The 24,584-nt window shown below is 38.1% G+C and overlaps 1 protein-coding gene across 1 annotated transcript in view; it reads left to right on the plus strand.

Annotated features, from left to right (window-relative positions):
- Positions 1-15,465, plus strand: part of LOC137291584 (protein FAM110B-like) — a 46,200-nt gene extending 30,735 nt beyond the window's left edge. Inside the window, exon 4 of the mRNA XM_067822964.1 lies at positions 10,219-15,465. Coding sequence (XP_067679065.1) covers positions 10,219-11,089 — 871 coding nt within the window. The 3' untranslated portion in view covers positions 11,090-15,465. The remainder of the gene's footprint in view (positions 1-10,218) is intronic.
- The last annotated feature ends 9,119 nt before the right edge of the window (positions 15,466-24,584 follow it).

Below are 24,584 nucleotides of genomic sequence, written 5' to 3' on the forward strand. Positions count from 1 at the left end.
ACTTTGGGTGTACTAAGAGGGTTTTTTGGTGGGATGTTTTACAGTGATTGTACTAAGAGAGCTTTGTGGTGGGGGGTGTTACATTGGGTGTACTATGGGGGTGATGGTGGGGGGTGTTACATTGGGTGTACTATGGGGGTGATGGTGGGGGTGTTACATTGGGTGTACTATGGGGGTGATGGTGGGGGTGTTACATTGGGTGTACTATGGGGGTGATGGTGGGGGTGTTACATTGGGTGTACTATGGGGGTGATGGTGGGGGTGTTACATTGGGTGTACTATGGGGGTGATGGTGGGGGTGTTACATTGGGTGTACTATGGGGGTGATGATGGGGGTGTTACATTGGGTGTACTATGGGGGTGATGGTGGGGGTGTTACATTGGGTGTACTATGGGGGTGATAGGGGATGGAATTACTTTGTGTTAAGTGGTACAGTGTTATGTCATTGGATGAAGTATGACACTGTTCTACAAATAAGCCACACAACTGTCCACAGCTGACTGCATTCTACAGCCTGACCTGTGTTGATCAGGCTGTGGTTGTCCTGCTATACAGAGAAAAGTGAGGTGTAACTTTTGTAAGAGCATTGAAACAAGTATGTCTTGGGCATCCTATCATCCTCTGCTGTGATGACTTTTCAGGGCATTGCATTTAATGAAACCTTAATAGAATGTTGCTCAGCTTGACTGACAAGTACCATGGAATATCCTATCTATGCCACCCATCTGTAATGTTCAGTGTTACCTAGTACTTTGAGGTAGCCAAATAATTACTGACGCTGGCTAAGTATTTGGGGTTTTCATCCAAACTTTGGTATATGAAGCAGTATAAGACAGTAAGCTGTTGCTTGCTTGCCTGCACCTGCTCTCACACACTCTCACACTCTCACACACACTCATATGCTGTCACACTTTCACACACACTCTCTCACATGCTCTCACACACTCTCTCACATGCTCTCACAAACACTTGTTCATTGTCTCGCTCTCTCACACATTCCTGCTGTCCTCTCACATGCTCTCACTCTTTCTCACATGTTCTCTCACACTCTTACATGCCCTCACAACTTCTCTCAAATGTTCTTGCACACATGTTCTCTCACACGCTGCTGTTGTCCTGTCACATGCTCTCACACGTCTTCTCTCTTTCTCACTTGCTCACTTGTCCTATTTGTTGTTTCATATGCAAGAAAGACCGAAAAGATACTTTTATTCCTCTACAATATCGAAATATTTGAGAAAACTGTAGACCATTGTTTATAAGATGATGTCATATTTTGTTAGATAAAGAGAGATGATAGAGGTGATCTGGGTCACAGGTTTTACTACCCTAAACACAGATGTAGTCAAGTCTGATGACTGTTAATAAATACTCTTGAATATCCATATCATTCCCAGTATTGTGTGTTTCAAGCTGAATTAATTCTCATTGGAATGTCCTACATGACTAGACTTAGGTACCATGTAGGTGAGTAATTAACTTCATTAGTGCTATCCATCCCTGCAGGGGTCACAATGTGGATACAGACATCCTGGGGGACACAGTGTCAATACAGACATCCTGGGGGACACAGTGTGGATATAAACATCCTGGGGGACACAGTGTGGATATAAACATCCTGGGGGACACAGTGTCAATAGAGACATCCTGGATGTGGAAGTGTTGATACAGACACCCTGGGGTCACAGTGTCGATGCAGACATCCTGGGTGTGGAAGTGTTGATACAGACATCCTGGGTGTGGAAGTGTTGATACAGACACTCTGGGGTCACAGTGTCGATACAGACATCCTGGGTGTGGAAGTGTTGATATAGACACCCTGGGGTCACAGTGTCGATACAGACATCCTAGATGTTGAAGTGTTGATACAGACACCCTGGGGTCACAGTGTCAATACAGACATCCTGGGTGTGGAAGTGTTGATACAGACACCCTGGGTGTGGAAGTGTTGATACAGACATACTGGGGTCACATTGTCAATACAGACATCCTGAATGTCAGAGTGTTGGTGCAGACATACTGGGTGTGATATTGTCGGTGTTGACATACTGGATGTGATAGCGTCAGTGTTGATATTACTGGATGTGACAGTGTCAGTGTTGATATTACTGGGTGTGACAGTGTCGGTGTTGATATTACTGGATGTGACAGTGTCGGTGAGGACATCCATGTTAGGGCACATTACTGTATTTACTGTATTTACGTAAAGCCTCATTTCAGATTCACATACAGCCTTAGTATGATTTTCTTCTCAGCACCTCACCCCGACAGGTGCCTGTGAGTTTTTGTGCAAGCTGCATGGTCTGTGGCTTGCTAGCAATGTGAAATCTTGTGCTGTCATTGTTTTCAAGAAGTCTGACGGGCTTGAAAACTATTGAGCTAAATGTAAGCAGTCTTAAGTGCATGACCATACTAAATCAGCCATGTTGCAGTTTAGTTTTCTCTGATTATAATCATCTTTACAGAGAATTTATACTGCAAGCAGCAGTGCTGTAGCTTCACACAATCTTCCAGTTATCTAGAGTGTGATAAATGACTCCTAAAAAGGTTATCCTGACTGCCTCTAGCCAACAAAATGCAGAAACTATGGGGTCAATTTATTGTGTGTTTTTAGCTCACCTTACTGAAAGCCAAGTGCCAGTTGATGTTGTTGCCTGTTTATCTGGGTTGACAGCTGGTTAGACTAGTCTCACTGTTTTACACTGTGGTCCTACTCAAAAAAACACACTGGACCAAAGTAGGTAAATATTCACTTGGTTATTTCCAGTGACAATGCCACAATGACAAGTTTCCATGGCAACAAGTTTGACTATGAATTTTGTGTTGGTGCTTTTTTATGTGGCAGAACTTTAAAAACCATTTATCATTTCTTCATCAAACTTGGCACATAGGTAGGTCTGGCAGTGAACTGGGTTTTTTTAAAGTTTTGGATGTATAGGAGAAAACACGCCTCCGAGGTTTTGGTAGACAATGTAAAACCGGACAGGTAGGGATTTTCCGACCCCGATGGTTTTACATTGTCTACCAAAACACAATGAGAAGTGTGTTCTCTAACATATATACCGTCAATGATAGGTAATTACAATGTAGATGATCATTTTATGAAGCTACATAACGATAACTGAAGCATGTGTAAAATCAATTTAATGGCAGTAACTATAAATAGATAATTTAACCCCAATATCTTTGTCGGCCCAGTGGCCGTGAGGTTGAGCGTCTGCCTACGCATCGGAGACTTGCGTTTCCAATCCCCCTTGGGAAAACATATGTCTTCTGAGTTTAACCTTGAACGATATTTTCCAGTTGATTCCAAACAATCATATATCATTTGAATGTTGACGTTCATATAAAGTGAGGAAAAGTAAAATCTTGGAAGCAGTCTTACTAACAAAAAAGTAAAACCTGTCCCTCCAAAACCAAAACCTCAAATGCGGTTATTCTGGGAAAACAAGAGATGACCTAAGATACAGCACACTTTCGGTTTATATTTCTGAATGTAACTATTTATTGCATTTCTGTGGCAACAAATTTGACTTCTACTGACATTGGTGGTTGTGATGCTTCTTTGAGCAGGACTTGAAAACCTTTCAATATGGTTTTCCACTTTGTAGGTATCCAGCGGCATAAATCAACAGTACCACTCTATATCAACACTACTGACGTACATCAAACAGATTTGACATAGTCATAACTGGTTGACATATTTATGAAGAGTATTTTACCATTGCGGGGGATATTGGTGACTTTGTCTTCTTGTTCATATGATAAATTTATTTTGTTTATGTATTGTCTGTATCAAGACTCGTCACCTGTTCCAAGTTTCAAAATATTGTACATTTTGTTTTGACCATTCTTCCAAAGTTTCTCACAGTACATTTTTGGCTGCGTAAACATCTCCTAAAGCTGGAACTCTACATCAGTAATAAAACACATGAAGACACCAAATTTTCACCCCTATAATACTTCAATTGATGAAGGGGCAAGAATTGGCCCTGAAACGTCATATAGAGTATAAAACAAAGTTGTTATCCATAAATCAGGTCAAGTATTCACGTTCATCCAACTTCTAAACGCCTCTGAAGAACCCTATGAATCCGCTCCATGTATGTATTTAGTCCCATACTGGAAACATAATGAATGTAGACCCTGACATATTTGTCACACTTGTTGAGCTGCTGGTTAATGGACATAATACGCTGTTGATGCAGGTGAGATGGAGAGCCATGATGCTAGGTTTGACTGGCTACACATGTAGTGGGGTATTATAGCCTTGCTCCAAGGCTCTGAGCCCATGGACGTATAGTAATTCTATCCTTTGAAGAGGCAAGTCTTGATAACTGGACGGTAAGGACCTCAGTCTCTTTATGCGTTATTTTTTAGAAGTTATCATTGAACTTACTGTTTGTTACGTTTGAGACTTGTGCAAGTCTAGTGGTAGTGCAGCTGCTATAGGTGGGATCACATGACCGGCTGCCATTGCACTGACCCACCAAACACAAGGTGGAACAACCCAACTGAAACCGGTTTCCATTCAGTATGGGTCAGCCCGATCACTCTGTACGCCATTGATTAGTGAAAGGTGAGGCCTAAGTCCTGTTGATGAGGGAACAGACAGATGAGCTGGTAGTTCAGCTGATGCAGCACTACTGGAGTTCCCACTTCAAATTTTCAATTATCAACAGAATACTGAGATCACAATGGGTGGGACTTTATGGCCGCTAAATAGAGTCCACACATGTATAATTAAATAAACTTTCAGTGTTTTTCTTGCAGTGATAGTTCCCAGGGCTATTTTCGGTAGCGCCGGTAGAGAATATTCCTTTAATCTCCTGCAGTGCTATAAGACCTGATATCGATTTGTGGCAGCCATCACTACTGATTATCCAACTTTGATGAAGATATGGAGACATTTTTCTTGCAAATAATTCAATTGTCTTAGTTTTACCCTCTCACCATTTCTTGATGGGAGGTTCTTAAACTCTCCTTAACGTTCTTATTCAAATGCAATGCATGTTGAAGGAGGCAAATGTTTTATATTGCCATGGTTACCTGATATTTCTGAACTGCTACAATAGTTTTTCTTGTGTAATCACCAATATAGGACTTGCCTGTACATCAGTGAAGGCTGGGTTCCTCCCAGTGGAAGATACTGCTTGAGTTCCAGTGTCCAACTGTGCTGGTGGAATAACTTCATTTGTCATTATCAGTGCCTTCAAACCTGTTTTACAAACTACAAATTTGTCGGTGAACAAATGACCAATTAGCAATCACAAGGCATCAGGCTATGAATTTTATCTTGTGGAATTAATACAGAAGAAAACTATATCTTTCACATGTGTCTGGATAATATGTGTTTATATACCCTGTGTATGCCCGGTCAGGGTAACATGTGTCTATATCCCATGTACACCTGGATCTGGGTAATATGTGTCTATGTATCCCATGTACATCTAAGTCAGGGTAATATGTGTCTACATATCCCATGTACACCGGGGTGGTGGGGTAGCCTAATGGTTAGAGCGTTTGCTCGTCATGCCGGGTTCAATTCCCCACATGGGTACATATGTGAGGCCCATTTCTGGTGTCCACCGCCGTGATATTGCTGGAATATTGCTAAAAGCGGCATAAAACCAAACTCACTCACTCACTCACCCATGTACACCTGGATCAGGGCAATATGTGTCTATATATCCTATGTACACCTGGATCAGGGTAATATGTGTCTATATATCCCATGTACTTCTAGGTCAGGGTAATATGTGTGTACATATCCCATTTACACCTTGATCAGGGTAACATGTGTCTATATATCCTATGTACACCTGGATCAGGGTGAATATGTATCTGTATCCCATGTACACCTGTATCAGGGTAACATGTGTCTATATATCCTATGTACACCTGGATCAAGGTAATATGCTTATGTACACTCCCACATTGTGGATAATGCAGTGACAGCAACCTGCTTCATTCAGACTTGTATTGTCTCTCTGTATACATTAAAGTGACTCATATAGAGCTGATTACATGATTTTAATGATTAACTTTTTAAATTTTTTTGTTTTTTTATGCTGAAATCTACAGAAACGTATTATGGCCACGGTGAAAACTTGTTTTAGTCTCATTATCTCCTATGTAGGACATAATATCAGTCCTACGTAGGACTTACTATCTCCTACATGGGAGATGCTCCTATCTCGTGTTGGAGATGCTCAATATATGTTAATATACATTAATCTGAAATGGTCAACATAGCTCCCCCAAACACATGTGTTTCATTTTCGTTTAGAGTCTACAGTTATGTGTTATATTTACCACTGGATTCTACTATCATATGTTTCATTTACTCTAAGAGTCTACTGTTTCCTTCACCATTAGACTCTAGTGTTGAACTATACTTCCCATCAAAAGTTTAGGCTCACTAGTGTTAATGTAGCTGCATACTTCAATCAACTGTTCTGAAGTAGATTTTGCAAAATATTCCATACTGTTTGAAGGTACTCTTTGCACATGAACTCATAATAATAAAACAAATTCGTAGTGTTGACAAGATTATTGTCAAATTCTTATCAAAACTTTCCACCAAAACGCAGCAGTTCGCATGCACAATATTTGCACATGCTTTTCAGCAAGTTGATGAATCATCCTCATGCAATTAATCTGCATACGGTTTGCAGTTGTTTCCCCCAAGTTGCTGGAGAAATTCATCTTCGTTGTAACCATGTATACATATATAGCATATAGTGGGTGTTTTAAGTGAGTCTAGACTTGATGGGTAGTATACTTGTTGCATATTTCATTCATGTGTTGGACCGACTGTACTGCCTCGCGTTCAGTTTGCCCTATTGTTACGCGTTCACTGTTCACTGTTACATGTTGCACTTTGTTACATTTTTCTATTATGCCGCTGGATACTTCAGAGGTTGTTGCACATTAGTCATAATCTGTGTGGCAATCTATGCGTACTTATATCCTTATACTTATACAAACGACTATAATGACAATCTTTTGTCTTTTTTAATTCCGTATTGCTTTACGCCACATTCAACACTTTTCCACATGAGTCAAGTCAACTTGTAAACAATTATAAAAAAATAAACCTCAAACGAGGGTTATATCTGAGCCAACCTAGCCTCGAGGACGTGACATAACAAGAATTTCATATCAGAAACTTTTCCCCCCTACTGTCTGTGTGTGTGCGCGTGAGAGCGTATGTGTATCTGTCTGTGTGTGTGTGTGAGGACGTTTGTGTATCTGTGTGTGAGAGAGTCTCAGAATACCCATAACTGCAATTAGATCAAGGTCCACGTCACCCAAACGTAACACACACTAACACACACGCTAACACACACACTAACTGTGTAGTAACACTGCGGTAGTGTCATAAATATGCATTGACATGCATTTCTACTATCTGACATCTTCATGACCAAACATTTCTCAATTTAATGACCACACTTCATAGTCCGAAACTTTAAATAAAAGGATATATTATGTACTACGTGGCAGATAGTAAGTCCTACGTAGGAGATAGTTTGTCCTACGTAGGAGATATTGACACCAAAAAATGTTTTCACCGTGGCCCTAATATGCTTCCGTAGAAAATCAGTTATTGTCTAAACTGATCACATCTGTATGCCTTCTTGCATTACTAACCAAAGTGCCTCACTTGCTGCAGCGTAGGGGGTACAATTGGGTAGGATCGGAGTTACAGCCCTTATCCGTACCAGGACCCAGTGATAATGGGTGTGAATACAAATGACCCTGATCATTTTTTTTCTGTCCTGTACCTGCTAGCACAGGATTTCAGCTAGTTGCCACACCCTCACCTTTGAAAACCACCACATGTGTTAAAATTACAAGAAGCACTTGCCATCACAATATCAACTGTGTGAAATTAATCTGTCTTGGAGTTGCGAGGAGCCAGTGATGGAGAGGTGATAAGGAAGGGAGTTGAAGTGACTGGGTGTAACTCCATCAGGGCACACTACAGTGGGATAGTGCTACTATTGATCTCAATACTGTGCTATAATGCACCTCATGAACAGTATCAACAAGTTTTTCATCCCGTCTGGCAGTCTCTGACGATCTTATGTGTGACATGCAAGTGAGTCATTAACTCAATCAGTCGGTCTTCCTGGCACGTTCTCGTGTCCATAAAAGGGGCATTACTGATGTGACAGATAGACCGTGGCACACAGAGAATGGTACAGTCCCAAGATCATATTTAGAAACATTTAAGGATATCCTGGTGCATCAGTTGAGGATTTGGAAAGTAGATTTGCTACGTGACAGGTCCTGTTGGTTGAAAATACGTACTGAGATAGGTGACGATGAATGTTTAGGTTTTCAACCATATTTTTTTGTGTAATAGGGTGTGACATCCACAGGTGCAGGTGCACTGCAGTAAGATCATGAGACAAATATTAGAACCTTTGCAGTTTTATATTAGAGACAGAAACACCAGTGCATGCTCAGGAGTGGCACATATTGTATCTTAGGTTGTGTTTGGGAGGTTTAACCTGAAGCTATTTCAGGGAGGTTGTGTCTGAAAAAGAGTTCTATGATTTATTCCAGTGGACTGTTGTGACATGTACATCTGGCTTGATGTCGTTTCATGCAACATACCAGCTTTTCCAGCCCTCATATGCCTGATGTGACCTCGGTCTGGCTTGTTAAGATGACCTTTATCAAATAGTGACCTCCAGTAGATCTGTTGCAACTGCACATTTATGCACATAGTAGACTCAAATCAATCTAGGGTCATAGACACAGAGTGCGTTCAAATCGCACATAATTGATGGGAGAGAAATTGCTCAATGTTTCATTGATAATGTTTCAATTATGCATGAGACTCTCCATCAGTTGTGATTGATTGAGGAGTGCATTTTTAAGTGCAGTATGACATTATTTACGCTATCTTCGCACGCAGTAAATGCACTGGTTATTTTATTGTTGAACAGAAAGATTAAGGAGACATGTTCTTGCAAACCAGAGATTCAGCTGATGAACTAGACACACTGATTGTATAGAGTTACCAACTGCTGGACTTCACACACCTGTCTTGGCGAGTACCAATTGCTGGACTCGACATACCTGTCTTGCAGAGTTTCCAATTGTTGGACTTTACTCCCCTGCCTTTATCAACATGTCATGATACTCCAAAGATGTGGGTTCTCTACTAAAAACTGACAGATTATTTCTCAGTGCTTGTAACAAGTACAAGTTAAGCATAGCTCTGATATAGATGTGCACTGCGTTAAACTCCATCTTTGCAATGTCTCCTGTCAGGAAACTTAAATCAAGCCCCATTAATCAGATAGTTTTGTTAGCACAAATCTGTAAATAGTGTTTAAGGTACAAGCTTGCAGTCATCCTCCATTGATTGAACATTTGCTATTTCTGTCCTTCTGAGCATAGATCTATCAGTTCCTGTTAACATTGTGAAACATTTTCTATGAAATCTTTCAAATAGGTTTTCCCTGTAGAAAGCCAATACTCCCTGCCTGGAATCCCACAGTGTAATATCTCTCAATTCCTGACAGCCAATGGTGCTTCATACACTGCTGGTCTTGGCCTGTGTTTATTTGCACTACTACATTAGAGTCTGTGTATTGAAGATTGGGGGATGGATAAAGGGCCCTGCTCTAAAGACATTCTTTGTTATACGTGTTCAGAAAGAAACCTCTGTTTTGAGGGGAAACAAGACTCTGATGCTGTTTTGATTCCTACAGAGTGAGTGCACCTGTGATTACATCAACGATATTATCACCTGTTAAGTAACATGGATCCTTTCCACTGTATCATGTTTCAATGGAGTCAATGAATATTTCGTACAGTAATTTTATTGAAAGTGTTTGTTTTGTTTAAGGGCTTCTGACACTTGTCAGCTTGGTTATTGGTGAATGAGCTCTACCATAAATGACTGGAAAAGAGAATAAATATTGACAAGCAGAACAAGAGAGGGAACTGAATTTTGGAAATTATGATTATCAGTACATATATAAGGACTTTTTGGTCATCTGTGAATTGTAAAATGACTTTTACCTGCGGTTTGGTTCTTGAAGTTCTTGAATAGTATAATATTGATGACAAACGAAATACAAACTTCATAAGGATGGGTATCTGGATCTACTTATCCAACAGTATTTGGACTGCTTGTCTAATTGACTTTTATTGACTTTTTATTGATCCATTCTCTAACTCATTTGTTTCAGATGCACAAGTCAGGTGACAACTACCCAGCCTCCTCGGTCGAAGTCAGAGTACAACCTGCACCAGCTGATAGATGACTGTAACAGTCATGGTGGCAAGGACACCGTGGATGGTGATGCCAATCCTGATGAAGGTTCTCCATGGCAGCAGCAACAGTGTAATCCGCTAGCAAGCAGACACACACCACACAAACCCACTGAAGCAGTACCGGTGAAAATCAATATGTCTGAGAGAGCCTCTGAAATCTCCAACGCCTCCCCACGCCGAAGGGCACAATGTGTCGAAAGCAATGCAAGTAAATGTGGTAGTTCTGGTGTGTCGAGGTCACGGGATACCCGGGATACCCGCACAAGTCTCTCTTGTCAGAACTTGGGTGAGATGGCGGGAGACAAGGTGCTTCAGGTGGTGACAACTCCAGGGACTCTCCCAGCAGATGTGGCTGAAGTGGAGTCTGATGTCAACATGGAGAGCACATGCACACCTGTGCACCGCTCGCACTCTGATTTAAATTGTCGGCATGTGCGTGATAGCTCTGTTGCCTCAGACAAGAGTTCACGGTATTCTAGAGCAAGTGCTGATTTAGAAAAATTCTTCAATCAAATGGGACTTGAGAGAAATGTGTTAGACCCCATGTTGCGTTTGCAAGAAGTTCAGGGCAAGAAAGAGTTTGAAATGTTTGAAAGTGTGAGTTCACTAGATTCCCCTGACACAAGAAGCATATGTAGTGGAGTGTCACGCAGTGAGAAAGCCCACTCTGACACTGAGGCAACAGACAAGACACTCAGTACATCAGTAGTAGAACGCAATGCACGAATTATTAAGTGGTTGTGCAGTGTAAAGAAGGCAAAGACAAATGTTCCAGGACATACATAACCATGTTGTGTTGCTTGATGTCTTGCTTGGTGTATTGCTTCATGTGTTGCTAGGTCCAGTGTGTGGGCCACTTCATTACACCACTTAGAGCAACAAACAAATCCTTCTGGAGACCATATGTGATCATTTAAAATCAAAAGTTTGTTTTGTTTTCATTTTTGACAACAAAATGGTCACAATGCAGATGATCACTTTGTGTTATTAGCAATGGTATCTGTGCGATATTTTGAGTGCCAGATCCCATTCATTGTTAGTCTGTCGTTCAGATCCTGAAATATATATATCCAAGAAAGCCCATGCAAGTCTAGAAAATGTGGCAAGTCTAGATTTCCATAGCTTCAGTTCAAAATGAAGAAAGTCTCAGGGCTCCATTTCATTATATTATTTTTTTTCACTATGAACGTTTTTTTTTTTTTTTTTCAGTAAAATATGTTCATTTCAGAGACTAGCTGTTAGTGTAATTCATTGTGACCGCAGTCCATAGAAGACCTGGTCCTACAGTGCTGGATGCAGGACTTGAAGGATTATACATATCTGTACTCACCTCAGGTGCTTTCAGTGTAGATGTGATTTTTGCATTCATACCTTGCAGTAGTAGTTAATGAGATCATAAAGGTTGTTTCCAGTTTCCACTTCCACAAGTCAGAAAATGAAAGAAAGAATCTCTTAAAATGAATTTCAATTTTGGTCCATCCGTATGTGTACTGTATGATGTCTGGTCACAGTTCATGTCCCCATCCTAACGAAGTTCTAAACTCTTTAAATGTAGAATGTCTGTGTGAGGAGTGGGAGCGTCACCTTGATGTCAAACCTGTGATAGTGACAAACCATTAACAGCATTCTCAGAGGACTTTCATACCACACTGCAACACTGTAGAAATTATGATTTAAGCACATTTACTACAAGTTTGACTCAAGAATATTTAATTTCCAGATTTGTATGTTAGTTGTAGGGGAGCACATTTGACTTGAGTGTACTGGAAGCAGCCTTGCAGGAAGTATCAGATGTTTGTGAGGTGTGAGTACTTGTCAGAGTTAGTGTTTGCTATTACACATGGCTTGGGTGCATATTGAGTTGAATGTTATGCAGTGCTGATGATTGTTCAAGTTATAGATAAAAGCATGAGACATGCAGTATGGACTTTTTTGAAGATTATGTGTCTGCTGTATTTGAAACTGCTTCTGTGAACCTGTACATATGAATAGTCCATACTCTTGAAAAACTGTACATACCTCACTATGTCAGACCTTGTTAGAGGATATGTGTTGAGGGAAAAGGCAAACATGAGGCTATTAGGTGTTGTTTGATTGTGAATTTGATAATCTCAAAATGCCTATATCTATTTAATTTTTCATAGTAATGATAAGTATTATTGTATTAACAATTCCTCCACATATTTAGTGAACAGCCAGAGATAAGCCAGATTAACCCATTCACAGTTAACAGAAGCTGAGAGTTTGCATATTTAATAAATATGCTACTAAGCTAGAATGGTGAGGTTCTTATCATTTAATGTTTAGATATATGTAAGCATTACATCAGAAAAGTGGTAATACTGCATATTGTATTTACAGATTATTATTGATATATTTATCATCTTTTGACAGTGGTTTGTTTTCAAACATTAAAAGAATGTGCAATAATATATGCAATGAATTGTGTGTTCATAGTCCAAGGGAGATGATGTTGCAATTTAATGAAATATGGCTATTTGAGCATGGATTATATAAATGGTCTGATGAATTAATTGCCAGTTTTAAACAGTACAAAAAGTGCAATTCTTCAGCTATTTTGAATTCTGTAAATTCATATATTATGCAAAGGTTAGTGGATGAAATAAAGTGATATTTTTAATAAATATATATGAAATGTATATAATTTATTTATTGCATACCAGTTCAATATTTTTTACTGGCATAAAGAGTCAGTTGTAAAATCTGTTCATTCATTATAATCCTGTTGAATTACCTCAAAACCGCATATTAGTCCAAATTTCTATTTCTAACTGTCATCTAAGATTCAATCGACTTGTGACGCTCTACAAATGTTCATGAAATATTTGTCCTAAACAGGGATGCTTCAGAGCAATTATTTAGGTGTTCATGTTGCTGTGGTTCATATATCTAAATCTGCAGTGAAAACATGCATGACTGTATATACCTTGCAGTCTGGGATACATAGTTCCTGTGCAGGTAACTGTGAAGACTGTTAGAGCCTGAGGACAGACACGACAAGCTAAGTCCTTGAACCAGCATAAAGAGGTCACTTCTATGGCAGGGACTGAAAGTAACACTCATCTACAGCCCTAATGCTAATAGATGTTACCATTGACTAATAAACTATCATTGTAATATCTTGCATGGACTATAATTTTTTTGAATCATGATGTAAATGTTGTTTTCTCACTTAAACCTGCATCATGAAGCCAGCACAGTGACTGAGTCTTAGTATGTGAATGTTTTTATGTGATGTGAAATTCATCTTGCATTTCATAAGACTAGTAACATTTTCCCGGGCTAGCAGGAAACAAATGCAACTCTCCCTTGTTTGGTTTGACAGTTTATATGGTTATTCCCTTCTGCTATGACTGGTGCAAGTGAAATGTAAGTTGAAGTTGTACTTATCCTCCATATGGTGAGATTCTTACACAGGACACTGATGGTATTTTCACAATAACACAGGATTATGTGATATAATTTAAACCCTTTAAGTCTCATACCCATGATGTTTACGGTTAGAACTGATCTTGTCGTAAGAAGTGGCTAAAGGAATCAAGATGGTCAGGATTACTGACTTTCTTGACACTGCTCATGCTCTTGATCACTGAATTGTCGGGTCAAGACTTGATTATTTACAGACCACCATCATATAGCTGGAATGTTGCTGAGTAAACTGAACTCACTTGCACACTGACAAAAGTGTTGTAGAATGTGAACATATCCATATAGTCATATCCCATAACTACATACAGAAGGTAACTTTACTCACCAATCAGAATTATTTCCAAATTTGTGGTAGAATAAATATTTTTGTTTATGACATGTAAATCATTTGGGTATACACTTCATGGTTTTGAAAGTTGAACTAGTTTATCAGTTGCCAAAAACATTCCTTCAGCCAACAGACAGACCTTTAGATTGACAACATTTATTGTGATGATATTTTTTATGACTTCATTTTAGAAGCATTTGATTATGTTCATTTATTTAAGACCAAAGATGCATACTTTCTTCCCCCATTCATCCAAACAATTTGAATATACCAGCCAAACATACCTTCTAGGAGAAACAACACTGCTTTTGCAAACTGCAACTTCATAAAAAAATAGTTGACTGGGATGTATCTTTACCTTATGTGCGTAGCATAAAGAGTTATGCACAAAATGCCTATGCAAAACTGATTTACAGACAAGTAAGGTTGTGCACAGACTGCTGAAATCATTCCTCATACAGTCTTCATGTTCTCACAAATGTTTAAGATTTTACTTTCATGAATGGAGTGCCACGTATACAGAAGTCATCTTTTTGTGACAGCTAACAAATTTGGGGTAACTCTGTAAAAAGGCCTGATTATAGTGCTTGATCTTTAAGTTGAAATGAGCCTAAAGTATATGAGGCTTCAGTTTACATTCATCCAGACTAACATAAGAACTCATATTTGTTGGAAGTGCCTGTACTAATCTGTGAATAAGGAAGATTTTCTGTACAACTTGTGTATATTCACATGCTTGTTCACATAATATGGATGTGGCAAACTCATAACGGGAATGTTAGTCATTGAAACAACCCAATCTACATTGAAATATTATTCCTACCTTACACTGTTGAAAGTAATTTAATGTATACATAAGTGATTATTTTGGGCTTTTGTGTCTCAGTTAAAACTTAATATGCAGGAAGTCTTATGTTTGTGGTAAATGTTGCTAAATGGCTGGATTATTGCTGAGGTGCCAGTACATTTAAATTCTTGGAGAGATGAAAAAGGTTACTGTCTGGAAGACTATGACTATAATCTCAAGTCTTGTAACTGGATCTAGTACATATTTGGACACACAGTCAAGGAGTAGTGAGGATGTTATTCTTTTTCCAATGATGAAATATGAATTTGCTATTCTAGATTTTCATCTGTAAAGGCAAGGATGTAACTTCACATCCCCTGTTATATAAACAAAAATATTTCCTGACATGAAAACATCTCATGGAGTAAAGACCTTTGTCATTTATGGTATAGATCATTCTTCAGATAATTGGTCATATACGTTAAGTCTTTTACATGTATGCTATAGACACCATGCCGTTACTGTTCTGTTTCAGTTGTTAGCCAGAGATGCTGAATGGTTTGCTGCACAAAATAAATTTATCAGGAAATCAAGAAATGTGTCTGTCATTACTGCATAAATATTAACTTTCTTGTGTCACTTCACTACATAGAAACTGTCTTGAGTGAGTTTGATGCAATCACCACAGGGTAACAAAGCTTCACAATGCATACCTTGATTAATCAATCCTGAGTGTAATGAACACTTTCACCTGGACTGCAAGCGATCAGCTGAACATAAAAAGTAGCCGACATATACGTCATATCATCTTACTTCCGTTCAGTAATTCAGGATTGACAGGGTATCATGGTGGCTTCAGTGCTTATCACTTGATTGCCAACATGGGTACCTTTGTGTAATGTCTATTTCTGGTATCCCGTACTATTTCGGAACTTGCATGGAGAAAAACTCAATAAATAAACAATTTACTTCATAAACTGGAGACCATATAATAATCTGTTTCATGGTCACAGAATGAACGTAGGTCTGGCATGTGAAACCATTAAGTATCACGATCACTTTGTTGAGCATTAGCTCCAGACATGACCATTGATCCATACACTCATCAAATTGAACAAGTATCCATCCTACCAGCAGTTTTCAAGGTGTGGCATTGTTTGGTTCAGTCATGTTCAGTCACATAATGAGAAAAATCGAAGATTCTGGTGCTTCCAAATGATTCAGTTAGAGCTGATTAACACTTGGATTTGTTTACGCAGAGATTGGGTAACAATAACATATTGGGATGAAGACTACCAAACCAGATGGACTTAGTTGCCACCTTCATGAATGTTTCATCATACACTTTTCAAAGATGTTGACTCTTACAATGGAAAAAATCCACCCCAGAGGACACAGTGTAACAGCTGAGCATGATTCTTGACCAACTTAAAGTGAAGTTGACAACATGGAGGAGTACACCAGTAGAGAGGAAGTGGACAGGTGGCCATTTTTCTTAGGCAGCCCATTTGTCAGTGTTAGGTAGGTTTTGTGCAAGTGCCCGCAGAAGTAAGATTGTGAAATATTCATTACAATCCTGAATTATTTCAAAATTTATTGTTTTTTCAAATGTTGCAGTATTAAGGTACTTTTTAAAATTAAGTAGATCAGAATCTATGCGTGCAAAACACACAAAGAAAATAGCTATTTGTCTTAGGTGGTACAAATTGCTGTTTAGCTCAGGTACGAAAGGATCCGATGATCAAGAATGTTAAACATGTTAAACCTGTAAAATTGTGGACTTTCCTTCTCATACACATGGAAAAAAGTATGGCAGGAACCTATCTTTGTCATAGTATCAATATGTTACCATTAACCATTGCAAAGGCAAAACCTATCCAAATGTCAGTTTAACATACTTTCTGGATAAACTGATCGTCAAGGAACATATTCAATGGCAAACCTAGAGTGAATTAATGACAAAACTGTAGTTTATTCAAAGAAGCATACTTGGCAAAAATTGACACTTTTTGTAGTCCTGTTAACTATCATTGTTTGATGTTAACAATTAGTCATTTACATGATTCTGGCATACAAGCCTCACAAAATCACATAAGTATCAATATATGAGTACAATGTCAATACAGTGGAAGCACTCCAAACCAGCAACCCTCCAGTCCGGCATGTTCTCAATATCAGCACAAGAGTTTTGTCCTGGCAGAAGCTAGTTAATTTATGATCATTTTCATGCTCTCTAATCCGGTGTCAGCCTACTCCATACTTTGGCACAATAAAGACTGTCTCTCCTGTTGATTTGCTGAATGTGTATTAACAACACAATGGATTACAGTTAAGTACGGTGGTTAAGCGTAAGTAGGTGAAGTAAATTGGTGAGAGGCAAGTGTCACTTGGCAAATTAAATTAATTGGGGTCTCCCAATTTGTCAGTCTATTAGACTAGTCAGAAGATTAGTGTGACATGTAACAAGTATGAAGCAGCAAAAGGCGGTAAAGTCTCAAAAGAGCTCTAAACTGTTCTTTTATGCATTAGCATGACTGGTTGACAGACAAAACCTTGGAGATTGTCACTGGGAACATCACTCTTGAGACGAAATCAAAGAAACAGCAAAAAAAGATTACTGATTTTTTCATGTCATAAATTACATACATGTACAGTTGTGCTGTATTTTTTAATGCTATCTTTATTACTGAATAAAGAACATGATGACTATCAACACGTGTTCAGTTGTATTTTATGGCACACAGAATATCAAAAATTTTCCAAGGTTGAAAAGGGAAAAGTTCACTAAACTGGCAGATTCTGCTGGTCCCAATGCATGACAGTAGAGAGGGCTTCCACTGTATCTGGAATATTCATGGACATATCTGGAATAACCTTTGCAATCTGTTATAACATATGTCCCCCTCACTGACATTATGAGATACATAGAGGATACTAAACGACTTTTGGTGTAACACCATTTTTATTAAATGAGTTAATGATTTGGTATCAAACAAGCGAAAGTGAGTTTGATACTAAATCTTTAACGAGTTTAATGAAAATGGTATTTCACGGAAGTGAGTTTAGTATTCTGTTTATTACTCACCAACATAAATTGACATAAACTGCGGCAAAATTGCCTACAGTGTGAGGACTCTCAGCTTTCAAGTCAAGCAAGGTCTAGTAAAATCATTAGCATCAACATTAGCATTGTGACGTCACAACTTTGAACCAGTTTGACATCATACGTCAAGCAGTATTACACTAGTGTAATATTGAAGTGAAAATATTACACTGCAGTATCTTCAACAGGCGAGTAATAATGAATTTAACATCACTTGTTATGGAAGGCAAAACCAGTACATCAAAACTTTGTACTGATTCTCTAAAGGATTGAGATCTGGATTCCTGGTGGACCTAGGTAGAATTCTTCCGCCTATTAATGTAAGAAATTACCAAAAGTATGTGCACAATATCCTCAATTGTTGTCTATGAAACCTGGTTAAGTGTGCACTCAGTTCGTTCATCAAAATACGGCACAAAAACCTTGTCTTTGATGTACAGTTCTCCAGTCAGATTTTGTTTGCTCATCAAAAGTCCAAGTTTACAGTCATGTGAGAGGCACCCTGACATCATCAGTGAAGTCACAAAAATGGCACTTATTCAAAGATATTCAGTCATGCATTCAGCTGACAAACATGACCTTAGCCATCAGTCATGAACAAAAGAAATCATCTTCCTTCTGACAAGTGGACCCTTTCCTATGACTTCAAATTCGAGGGACGTTATGCTTGAGACCAAGCTAGTCATGATGCATTGTGCTCTTAAGGTAACATCCAATGTCTGTCATTAATGTTGCATTACTTTTCTTTCCATCTGTATACATTAAACTGTAATAACATAATTCTGATGAATCCTCTACCTTTATTGCCACTACATTATTGCCAAAGGTCCTGCATTTTGGCTGCAGTCATGATCACACTGTAACTGAAATTTTAGATTTTTAACCATAGACATTATAACTATCCATCATTCATGTCACTGGTCGAGTGCATGATATGCTACACTCTTCAACTTTTGAGAGATCCATAGATCTCTGGTTACAGCTTCCAGATTGACAGCACAAGTCAACAATGCACCAGGTGGGTAGTAGCCATGATGATCCATCCATCCAGGAATCCTGAATACACTTCTCATTTATTAATATCCAATACCTACGAAAAGCCAAAATCCACATCGTCACAGGAACCACACTCCCACACTGACTTGTGATGCATGCTGTGACGCCGAACACCTTCAGGACAGCTTGAGCCTAATGCTGCCTTTTGTTATGGTCTTTTCTGCCCTTATACGTCTGACTCAGATCCCTGGTCAACAACTCCACACTGACTGCTTGCATAAGAGGTGCAGCAGCCATATGGTACCCAACCAGGACACAGTTACCTTAGATAACCATAGATCACATTCAACACACAAGGTAACACAAACCTCCATTTTTGCTGAATCATGGACACTGATATTCAAAGTTTTACATGTACACATATTCCCATGACAATATGGATAGTATACACAAATCTATGAAATTTCACTATATTGTGATTACAGTGACATGTTTTTGAGCATTTGACAACAGTATTACAATCTGAAATCGAACAGACTGAGTCACCACAGATGGCTGGATATGTGGGCTGCAAAGGAGAAGCCCAAACCAACTCATTCATGGAGACATTCATGGAGAGTTGTGAATAACAAATTCTCTATAACGTACTTAATGGTTATAGCAATCCCCCTGAGTCCCAGGTAACACTAATTAACGGAGTGAATCACGAACTGAGAGAACTCAATCAATGTCACTTCCAGGTAGCGATGCTCACTTTGAAATCCTCGGCAGGCCAGTGTCGAAACTGACGACATCGTAAAGGCCGTTTCCGATCAGCCCGACGGAATATCCCGAGTTGATTCGGAATGCGATGATGACGACACGCACATTGATGAAACAGACCAGGCCCCACCTTCATTCGCAGAAGCCAATTTGGCGCTACAAACTTTGAAGGACTTTCTTGTGTCACAGAAGACATCAGACATGTCTTCTTTCTATTCGCTCGCCGACTTGCAGTTGGCCAAGTGTGCACAGAGTAAGATTACTGACTTTGTAGTGAAAAGAACATAATATGAATGCATGTACTGTATACACGTAGTGTGTTTTATTGCTCTTTCAATGGGATTTTCGTGAATAGCGAACTACTGATATAATGAACAGTGTTAACGAATGGTGTTTCACAGTAACAGGACGTTGGATCCTGTAAGTTTTAGATGTCTATCTGACCCACTGAAAATTCACAGGACCCACAGAATAAAATTAAACACACATTTCAGATTTAACATTTCTCATTATTGGCTTTGAAATTATTAACATTATATAATGACAAACATTATAAACATAAATTTAGAAACAGTGAACAAGTGTCACATGCCACAAATAACAACTTCAGACAAAGTTATTGTGACATATTCAGTCAGACACTGGGGCCAGCAGGTTGGGGACTTCTGTCTGACCGATTTGTCAGAGGGTCAGACACTATTTGTGAACACTGAATGAACTAATTTCAGTGGTCCCTTGTAGTTCATTATAACAGTATTTTACTGTATATCTAATAAAGAAGTTGAACATTCTCATGTACAGTATTTGCCAGACTGTAACCACGTATCACAACCACACAGGACACTCCCCATCTAGATCTTCTAGCAACGTGTCTGAGTGTTTGAATATCAGTTCAGTACAGCTCTCCATGCTGATGCCAAATCTGGACAGGTCTCCATGCATACATGGTACCTTCTTCATACCTCCTGGTCATGGTCTCTTTTTGATCCTCCTGGAACTGGAAGTCATTTTATTCAAACGATACTGGCATCCTCAATCCACCTGAGCGTCTATGGTAAGGTCATTGAGTCACATCCACAATGTGCACATGATCAAAGATACTCATTGAAGGCATGTACATTATCCTCTGTCTTATTCAAGTTCTTTAACATTATCTCTCTGCTACTAACCACATCACTGATGCCAAAAATGACTTTTCATAGACATAGATATTACATAAGACTGATGTTTGTTTGCTCAAATCCACCAGGGTGGAGAGTTACCAGTGAGCCCAACCTCCAAGACTTTGGTATCACTGTAACAAATTGTTACAAATGTTCAAATTACAGCACATTGTCAAACATAAAAATAGGTCAAAGTAGGGTATCACATTTGACAGATTCTGAGACTTGTTTTCAATTTTAGCTCTCTGGGACTACTTAAAAAAGAAAATATCTTCTGTCAGGATTGGAATTGTTCAGTGAAAGAAGTGAAGATTACTGTCAACTATAAAGGGAGTTAATACAAGCAGAAACTCCTATTCTGTCTGGTTGTTTGTCTAAAAATAATGATTAATAAAAAATAATCAAGCCATTAGATGTTATTAATAATTCTATGAATGCATCCTCTGTTGCATCAGAAGTACTGACTCTCACCTCATCAGAAATTTGAGTTCCATTGTGATTACAGCCAAAATACAGAATTTATAGTAAGATAGTAAAAGTAAAGTATAGCAAAAGATAGTATTCTCAGAATCCTGAACAACAATAACATATGTTTTCTACCATGAGAACAGACTTCAAAGAAAGCCAACTCACCCCAGCACTAATGAAACATTTAAATGGAAGAACTATAGGACTTTCTATGAACAACATGTTCAGTGTGATATGTTACTCCATTTATAGCATTACTCCGTTATTCTGTCCAAGGGGTACCAAGAATGGAGAACACATTGTACCTGTTGTACCCAACGAATAAAACCTTTGTCTTTTGGGTGACAAGTTAAATGTTATGTTTTACTGTTTCTCTTTTTTAACACAAACTTCATCATAATTAGCAACAAATATTTATTGATAACACAACAATGGATCCATTATAAAAGGAATAACACAATTACAAATCATAACACACACATATGTATGCATCCACCAGATATATATACATATAAATGAATCTAATATATAATATGATAACCTTCAATAAATATAATATAAATGAATTACATGTTTGATTTTAACAGTATGAGCATCAATGGCACTCCATTTCATTCATATAATCTATTTTGGTCAAAACAAAATATTTTGATAAATCTAGATGTCCAAATACACTTTCATTTCCTACTGGGTTTGATTTTTAATAACAAGAACAGAACACAACTGCTGTGCAAAATATGAAGAATAAAGATATAATTTGATAACATTCAACATGAAACGATAATACTATCACAGGTTAAGCTATGATGAGTGCCTGAAGAGGCCAGTGAAAGGCAATGTGCAAACACCTTTACACTATAATGTCTAGATACATGACATTAAGCACTGAAAACAGTACAAAGAAATGAAGAGCATTAAATATCTGAAGTCCTGAAAACTCTAGTAATCCAATCCTAAGCTCACAAAGCATATTTGCAATCAGCAGACATTTGTTGACATTATCACATTTATCTTTAAGTGACATTCAGAATCAATGGTAAACAGGAAGACAAGCTGACATGGATATCAACTTCCTAGTTCTTTCCATTCAACATTTGAGCACAGATGCATGCACCGTATCTGTATTGAATATACTGCAGGGATAAACCTGGCTGAGAAAAGATGTGAGATAAAATCTTACATTGGACCAAAGATTTTTTAAAAATCTTATGAGATTTAATTGTTTATGATCGTTTGAAAGAAAAGGAATAAACGACAAACGGGACATTGTCATGTGTGTTTAAGCAACTTCAAGACAACCAATCATGAATTGCAATAAATCTACTAGCATCACCATTGGTGTCTGTTTTCTGGTTTTCATCAAGGTCAACGATTACAGCTGTTTCTTCCATTTCATTTGTAGTCTATAAAAACTCTTGTATCGAATGAGATGGTCTCGTCAGTAGGCACTTTTTGGTAGGTGTCCGAAAGTGAACTCTGTACAGTAACGCTCAGTGCATAAACAAAACAATACTGTGAGGTTCAGAGTTTATCATACCCCCTGCAGCGTAGCTTGTTTCGTACAGCCCTGTGTAGCTATGTTCAAAGTTCCATACAGGAAGTTATGTTTCAGAGATTTAAAATAGTTACAAAGCAATGGAAATATGTTTGACAGAACAAAATAATGACAAAACCCTTCTCAGTAAAACAGATTTAAACACTTCATTATTTCTAATCATACAGGTGAGCAGGATGCGATTTTAAATCGCTGCAGATAAATTTTAGTGCAATTTTATAGGAATTGATATCACGATATCACGGCCCAAGTCAGTCCCTGTACTGAAAGTTATCATATATATGTGTGCTGACTTAGAATATCTACTTAGAATCTTGTAATTTTTTCCTCAAACTTTGAAGAATGAGCTGGGCATCACTTCTTATGTCAAATGTCAAATATTTCTAAGTCTTGTTCAGATCATTACATCAAGCATTTATTTTGTAAACACAGCAGTCAAACAGGAGAATTTCTTTTCTGTTCATTTAGATACATTTAAGATAGGATATATCACATTTCCATCTATGTGAACTATTAGTGCTAGTTATCACTTAGATTATGTAGAACACTGATCAGAGTTCGGTAATCGATGAATGATCAAGCATAATGATGAACCCTATCAAAAAGTCATGTGGACAATAATGGGACATAATCATAACATTGTGTAAACAAGACATGCACTGATTCCTAGTACAATCAAGACAATCAAGGATACTTCCTCCTCAGACACACAAGTGATATTTACACAGCAGTTTTTTGAAGCAGGAAAATGCATCAGTTGTTTATGTCTTGTTATCAGTTATGTCTTGATTTAACACGCATAACAATAAGAAACATGCTTTCCAAACTTTAATTTGATCTTTCACTTTTTCTATGAAGTCTGTTTTGGCAAGTGAGTGTTCATCGCAATATACTTCTGTTCTCAAAGTAGTAAAAGGATACTTGATAGATTAATTCCTAAGTTGATTTCAACGATACAACTTGTGTAAGTAGACACTTGAAGTTTGATTTTTGACTCGAATATGCTTGGACTGCCAACTGGCAACTCAACACGTAATAATTTCCACAAAAGCCCAAATAATAAACAGATAATGCCATGAACATACTTAAAGCATGTATACTTTGTACTAGTTTGTAGATATGCATATTGACCACTTCATCACATACGTTCACTTCTAATAAAAACCAATAGAGTAGTATTTGGGAACTTTAGGCAGATATGTAATTTTTCTGATCAAAGATTGACAAAACATATTCTATACAAATACATTTTCAGATGAATTTCACTTTCAAGAGTTACTGTATTCTCTTTCACTTCAAAGGTTATTGAATACTGCTGACAGCAATTATATGCTCATAGACCAGTTTAGTCTTCGAAATAGAATTCAGTGACAGATTTATTTTAGTAAAAACAGTGTTCACGAATAGCGTCTGACCATTTGACAAATCTGACAGTGGTCAGATTGAAATCAGCAACCCGCCAGCCCCAGTGTCTGACTGAATATTTCACAATGTCTTTGTGTGAAGTTGTTGTTAGCGGCATGTGACACTTGTTTGCTGTTTAGAAATCCTGTGTATGTTATCATATAATGTTAATAATTTCAATGCCAGTTATAAAAAACATCTAATCTGAAATGTTTGTTTAACTTTCTTTTGTGGGTCCTGTAAATTTTCTGTGGGTCAGACACAC

The sequence above is a fragment of the Haliotis asinina genome, chromosome 7 (genome assembly GCF_037392515.1).
Source record: "Haliotis asinina isolate JCU_RB_2024 chromosome 7, JCU_Hal_asi_v2, whole genome shotgun sequence".
NCBI classification, from domain to species: domain Eukaryota; kingdom Metazoa; phylum Mollusca; class Gastropoda; order Lepetellida; family Haliotidae; genus Haliotis; species Haliotis asinina.